This window comes from Oncorhynchus clarkii, chromosome 5 (assembly GCF_045791955.1).
Source record: "Oncorhynchus clarkii lewisi isolate Uvic-CL-2024 chromosome 5, UVic_Ocla_1.0, whole genome shotgun sequence".
NCBI lineage: Eukaryota > Metazoa > Chordata > Actinopteri > Salmoniformes > Salmonidae > Oncorhynchus > Oncorhynchus clarkii.
Genome location: NC_092151.1, coordinates 26,147,511 through 26,154,760, shown reverse-complemented (window position 1 = coordinate 26,154,760; position 7,250 = coordinate 26,147,511). Strand labels below are relative to the sequence as shown.

Sequence of the window (7,250 nt, the reverse complement as noted above, 5' to 3'; positions counted from 1 at the left end):
TTTACCTGTTTGGCCGCTAGGTGTAATGGGTGATATGGCTCATACTGTTGTACTCTATAGTGTAGGAGGTGGTATAGTATTTACGTGGTTACATGCAGTAGAGTAGGCAACAACAGAACACCGATGTGACACCTCTCTTTAAATTAAAGCTTTAAGTTCGTGCGCCTGCGCAACATTTCGGGGCTTGGAGAGTAACTGGAGGCTTTTTAGAGACCACCATTATTGATACGAGGATTGCTCTGCAAAGAAAAAATAACTACTACTCAAGTCCATTTAAATTATTACGAGATGCCGCTAGCCTAATTATCGTGAACTTGCGTTGGAACAAATTACAACACATTATTGAACGGGTTGCAATGGAGCCAACGATTTCCTCCGTATACAAACAAAACCGAGGCTTCTGTTTTTAAGGTGGATATTTAAGCTAGCAGCTACCTAGCCAGTCTACATTGGAGTTAGTCTCTTTGTAAACACTGCGTCAGTTGTGCTAGCTAGCTAACTACCATAACAAAGAAACATGGGACTCGTATATTGTTGAAAGGAGGCAGACTCCTTTCCATACGTTAGCTAAACATGCGAGAAGAAAATCGTTCTTTCTCAGGAAGGCAGCCAATGGCAATCGAAAGACGAGGTGAACTTTCCAGCTGTGCCGACTTCACGGAGGAGAAAGGGACATCCGAGCGAGATCTGCAACCCTGCAACGCTTTTCATTTTACCTCAAAATAAAGCCCTGATGTTCTGGAGCGATGGAAACCGTGGGGAAATTCGAGTTTAGCAGGAAGGATTTGATAGGACACGGTGCATTTGCGGTGGTGTTCAAAGGCAGGAATAGAGAGGTGAGGCGACGATGTGGCATTTTTTTAAACGTGTTTTAATGTATTTTTTTCTAGATCTAACAAGATTGTATCAATTTAGCTATTATTCAAATTAAGTCATCCCGTATGCATTGTTCGTCATGTTTCTCCTACGTTTGTAGAATTTGCTCTGATGTTGTTTTAGTACGACCTTAAATCGAGAGGCCTGGCAGCTGAAGGATGTGATCGTCTGGGTTGATGATGAAAAATATCAACAGCCATTTGCAGATGAAATGTGATATTTTGAGTCTCATGATGATAATTTATTACAAGTGTATTATGAACATACATTAGTATTTTTCTTTAACAGTTTGGTCGGTGGGTTTGTGATGGTCTAACATCTAGGCTAGAATTATAATTTTATGTTGAAGTGGGTGGGTAGGGTGTTGTGAAATGATAAAGAGGGGAAAAATTGCTATTCCAAAAGACCAAATGTAAGTATTGACCACAAAGGCATGCTGAGACATGTCTGTCCAACATCAACACACTTCATGCTGAGGGAGGATTCTGGTCCATGGGAAAATGGCGCCAAGCCTGCTATACATTCCTCTATATGTTGTCACCATGCCTCTTATAGCTAGTAGGTAACTAAGGATTTAAGTCCTGTGTCCATGGGTAATTCCTTCGCTATCTAGTAGGCTACCTTACCACTTTCACTATTTTATGTTCCATGCATTTAACCTATTAACATTCTTTAAACAGCCTTACAGGCATCCAGAAAATTCTAGTCAAACTGCATTATAATTCATCATTCTTGTTTGTCTGTCTTTAGAAACACGACTGGGAGGTGGCCGTGAAATGCATAAACAAGAAGAACTTGGCAAAGTCTCAGACCCTTTTGGGGAAAGAGATCAAAATTCTCAAGGTAAGGCAACCAGTTTTATTTTTGATGTAGTATATTCAATAATTTCCATATGTTCACTCAAATTGAGTTTTTATTTGCAAAGAACTAACATTTCCTGTTTATTTTCCCCAGGAACTAAAACATGAAAACATTGTTGCATTACATGACTTTCAGGTATGTATTATTAAGCCAAATACATTTTTAAGAAATGTGTGGACAGGGCAAGATTTCTACTATGGAGTTTGAACTTCTGTTTACACTAAGTTTAAAGCGTGTCATGTTGTTCTTCCATGTCCCAGTTGTCATATCAGCCAAGAAGAGCATTTGTGCGTGTTGGAGGAAATTCTAATTTTGACCCACTTCTGTTAATTTAATCTTTGTTACATCACTTGCTGATTGTGACCAAAGTTTGATCATAGGCCTGTTTATATTGTAACGACCCTGGGTTTATAATCGCGGTCATCGACTCTGCCGCTTGAGCATGCTTTTGGGGCACAGTCGATAGCGCGCTGGACTTCGGGCTAGAAGGTCAAAGTGCCTGCTCCCTGCCTGTTTCATTACAATATTATTATAAAAAACTTTTTGCCAATGATCTACATTTTTATTATTCATGGTCTTCCTACACATGAAAACATTGACAATCATGAATACTGGAGGAGCAGCTTCAAAATATCCACATCTTACAACACAAATTGGCCCGACCCAGTGTAGCTTGATCTGTGGTAATTTTAAGACACGTTAGTTCATTTGACGATCCTTTCCGCCTCAAGCAATAACAAGGTCACGGTCAGGTGGTAAAAATGGTTCCAGAAACTGGAATGTCACATCCCACTGAAGGGTGTTGGTAGCCATCTTTCTGTGGTCCCACTATGAAACCATATGGCTCTAAGTGGCGATGATTGAAGATGATCTCATACAGGCGTGTTCCAGTAGTCAGAGGTTTGTGTTGTCACAGTGCTAAGCCAATACAGCAGCCTGCCATGTTTACACCTGTCCTCTGAGCCGCAGCCTAGGCAGCCATGCAAACTGTGTTCTCAGGTATATGATGCGTTTGATTTGTTTTCCTATGGAGTCACATAAAACTGGGGATGGTAAGGATTGTAATTGAACCAGTGCTACCTAAATCACTTTATAAAGCTAAGTCCTTTTTTACATCAGCAGATTTCACAAAGTGCCTATACAGAAACCCAGCCTAAAACCCCAAACAGCAAGCAATACAGATGTTGAAGCACAGTGGCTAGGAAGAAACCTAGTGATGAACCAGGCTCTGAGGGGTTGACAGTCTCCTTTTCGCTGTGCCGTGCAGATATTCTAAGAGTACATCTTCTAGATGTTCAAACGTTCAAAGATGACCAGCAGGGTCAAATACTAATCAGTGGTTGTAGAGGTTGCAACAGCAACAGCACCTCAGGAGTTAATGTCAGTTGGCTTTTCTTAGTTGAGCGTTCAGTTGTCAATGCCAGGAGGGTTGCCATTATTGATCGCTAAAAATTATTTTTATACCTCTCCCACACTAAATTTACACAATTTACATCAGAACAGCGATTACTCACCACAAACTGGCAGATGCTTTTTTTTCCTTTAACAAGTCCGACGAGCCCGACGTGAAGGACATACTGCTTTCCTAGGAATAGGCCCAAATCCCTGTCATTTGCATGAAGAGAAGATGGAGAAAAAGAGGACAGAGGTCAGGCTGCCTTCTGAGAATTCATAGGCGATTGAGTAAACCCCCACTGCCTTCTGTTCTACTAGTTAACATGCATGCATCATTGGGGGGAATCGCCGACCTACAAGGATGTTTAACCTACCAACGGGATATTAAAAACACATTTCTTAGGCTTCACGAAGTCGTGGCTGAACGACAACAATATCAACATACAGCTGGCTGGTTATACACTATCGGCAGGATAGAACCGCGGCGTCTGGTAAGGCAAGGGGGGGAAACTATGTATATATGTAAACAACAGCTGGTGCTAGATATCTAAGGAAGTGTCGAGGTTTTGCTCGCATGCGGTAGAGTATCTTATGATAAGCTGTAGACCACACTATCTACCTAAGAGTTTTCATCTGTATTTTTCGTCTTCACTGACCTTTTTAACCTCTCCCTGTCCAAGTCTGTAATACATGTTTTAAGCAGACCACCATAGTCCCTGTGCCCAAGAACACTACGGTAACCTGCCTAAATGAATACCGACCGTAGCGCTCACATCTGTAGCCATGAAGTGCTTTGAAAGGCTGGTCATGGCTCACATTAATACCATTATCCCAGATACCCTAGACCCACTCCAATTTGCAGATCCAGAGATGATGCAATCTCTATTGCACTCCACACTGTCCTTTCCCACCTGGACAAAAGGAACACCTATGTGAGAATGCTGTTCATTGACTACAGCTCAGCATTCAGCACCACAGTGCCCTCAAATCTCATCAATAAGCTAAGGACACTGGGACTAAACACCTCCCTCTGGATCCTGGACTTTCTGACGGGCCGCCCCCAGGTGGTAAGGGTAGGTAACAACACATCTGCCACACTGATCCTCAACACGGGGGGCCCCTCGGGTGTGTGCTTAGTCCCCTCCTGTACTCCCTGTTCACTCATGACTGCACGGACAGGCACAACTCCAACACCATCATTAAGTTTTCTGATGACACATCAATGGTAGGCCTAATCACAGAGGGAGGAGGTCGTGTGGTGCCAGGACAACAACCTCTCCCGCAACGTGATCAAGACCAAGGAGATGATTGTGGACTACAGGAAAAGCAGGACCGAGCATGCCCCCATTCTCATCGACGGGGCTGTAGTGGAGCAGGTTGAGAGCTTAAAATTCTTTGGTGTCCACATCACCAGCAAACTAACTTGGTCCAAGCACACCAAGACAGTCGTGAAGAGGGCACAACAAAACCTATTCCCCCTCGGGAGACTGAAAAGATTAGGCATTGGTCCTCAGATCCTCAAAGTTCTACAGCTGCACCATCGAGAGCATCACTGCCTGGTATGATAACTCCTCGGCCTCCGACCACAAGGCCCTACTGATGGTAGTGCACACGGCCCAGTACATCACTGGAGCCAAGCTTCCTGCCATCCAGGACCTCTATACCAGGCGGTGTCAGAGGAAGGCCCTAAACATTGTCAAATACTCCAGCCACCCTATTCACTTCTCTCTGCTACCACATGACAAGCTGTGCCAAGTCTAGGTCCAAGAGGCTTCTAAACAGCTTCTACCCCCCCCAAGCCCTAAGACTCATGAACATCTAATCAAACCTACATGTACATATTACCTCAATTACCTCGACTAACTGGTACCCCCGCACATTGACTCTGTACCGGTACCCCATGTATATAGTCTCGCTATTGTTATTTTACTGCTGCTCTTTAATTACTTGTTCCTTTTATTTCTTATTCATATTTTTGAAACTGCATTGTTGGTTAGGTGCTTGCATGTAAGCATTTCACTGTAAGGTTGTTTTTGGCGCATGTGACTAATAACATTTGATTCGATTTAGTTTCCACATTTTTTCAATAGCCTTTCAATTTGTTCCTATACTACAAACTTTTCCAAAACAACAAACCGAGCTCTCCTTAGTTCTGCGTTCAACAGGAAGTGACGAGAACACAAGTTGCAATTTCGAAATTTGGTTGTGCATCAGCAGTTTTACTCTTATGTCGGTCAATTAGCCCATGTCAGCTAACATTTTTGGGATTACTAGCTATCTAAATTTGTTATCATTGTTGAGGCCCCTCATTGTCGGGGCCCCCATTGATTTTGTTAGTCTCACTCCAATATATTAAAAACTACAAATATTTCTCTCCAACCTATGACAGGATGAGGGTACGCAGACCCGCGAGCAACTGCGGCCCCTTGTGATGAGTTCAGATTATTTGTGGGACTCCGCCCCCATCAAAGTTGCACATCCCTGATCTAGATCATTAGGCTTGCCTTGTCTTTTCCTATTCCACCAGCTTCAAAGTATTACTATATTTCATGCTACAGTATTTCTATAAGATAGGTTTTGTATTTACCTTTGCTGCAGTTAACCTTGTAAAACCATCCAGAAATCTCGGAAGTTTACATTCTGTTTCGCTACAGTCTGGTAATTTTCGAGGCTAGGCTGATTTAGGCCTCTGGGCAAACATACATGTATGTTTGACCTGTGAGGTAAACACAGTTCTGTGCATCCCTGCATGATATGTGCTGCAGTTCACTGGGCTCCTTGCTACATGTGAGTGGCGTGGTGTGTGGAGAAGAAAAGCCATGCCCTGTGTTAAGCTCCTGTGTTGGCATGTGTTAACACCTGGCTGGCATGTAGGCCTACACTCCTCTTGGCACGTAGCATTGGGGAGGAGCGCTGTATGCATCATTTTCTATTGTATGCTGGTTGTCATAAACAGGATATGCTAGCAGGTCAGTAAGCCAAAACCACCTTGGGCAGACATACTGTATCTCTGTCCCTGCCTGCCTGGCAAAGTACAATGGAAACCAGATGGCTGGCTGCTATCTGGCCAAAAAAACAACTTCAGAAGCTTTGACTCAGCAGTAGTTAACTCTGAGATCAGCCAGTACTCTAGCTCTGATTGGCTGTCGAAAGAGACCTAGACATGGAGAAAGAGCAGGGTCATCTGTTTCTATGTGAAGGGCTTTTTGAAGTGTGCTGCACTGTCTTGTTTTCATAAGGCATGTGCCATGGCTGACAAGCTGTTGGTAAAACGTAGAGAAAAAAAAATGGTTGCCAGGGCTCAGTAATGCCCATTTGTTTTCAGTGTCAAAGAGCAGCCAAGCTACTAGGGCCTGGACGATACCAGTATCGTGATACTCGTTAGTATCGTGGCAAGGAAACAAAACAGGCTGATTTAACTTCTTTAGGAAAACAGCCCTAATGTTGGAAACAAACATTATGTTGTCATCCAGGGTCACATTTTATGTATTTTCCAAGCTATGTAGCACACAATATTTGACATACAGCAGGTTTTTAAAGGACCACAGAGTTTGGTCTGCTTCTTGTTTTAATATATTCTGATACTGGTATCGTCACAGCCCTACAAGCTACTGAGGTGGGCCTAATATGGCGTACGACTCTAATTGTTTGTTTGTGCTTTGGAAGATAATTTGTTTTGGTTTCAGACAATAGACTTGTACCATCTCTTTAACAGTGAACCTCCCTGGTGGTCCAATATTGCCTTTGTCAACCAAGTCAAGCTGTCCCCCCACAAAAACCCAATTAGCTTTAATGCAGATGCCTCTTTGAAATGAACGCTCAGACACTGCATACAGTAATTTTTTATTACAGTGCTTTATAATTCATTATACTCTTGACATGCCAACTGTTGCTATGGGAGAAGACGAGCCTATCCGTTTCTAAATGGAACTTTCCTGTTTGTGTGTCATGCAGGCAGCCCCCATATTCATATGGCTCTGTGGCACATTCATGGTGCTTCTGAATTTTAATTAGTCAGGTTAAGCCTTGCTCCCAATATGTTCTATGATGAGCTCAGTTCTATCGGTGTGCTACTTGTGCTGAAGGCAGCAGTACTGGAGAACCCTGTAGAGGTTAGC

The 7,250-nt window shown here is 43.1% G+C and overlaps 1 protein-coding gene across 8 annotated transcripts in view; it reads left to right on the top strand.

The window, feature by feature from the left end:
- Positions 1 to 201: 201 nt before the first annotated feature.
- The window catches only part of LOC139408581 (serine/threonine-protein kinase ULK1-like), a 35,546-nt gene continuing 28,497 nt past the window's right edge, over positions 202 to 7,250 (top strand). For 6 of the 8 annotated variants that reach the window (XR_011634299.1, XM_071152644.1, XM_071152640.1 and 3 more), the window contains exons 1-3: positions 521 to 836; positions 1,627 to 1,719; positions 1,831 to 1,872. Coding sequence is in view for 6 of the 8 variants with exons in the window: in XM_071152644.1 (XP_071008745.1) it covers positions 747 to 836; positions 1,627 to 1,719; positions 1,831 to 1,872 (225 nt within the window). In the remaining 2 variants the exon portion in view is untranslated. Of the gene's footprint in view, positions 837 to 1,626; positions 1,720 to 1,830; positions 1,873 to 7,250 lie in introns of all 8 variants that reach the window. The other 2 variants (XR_011634300.1, XM_071152639.1) reach the window with 2 other exon arrangements.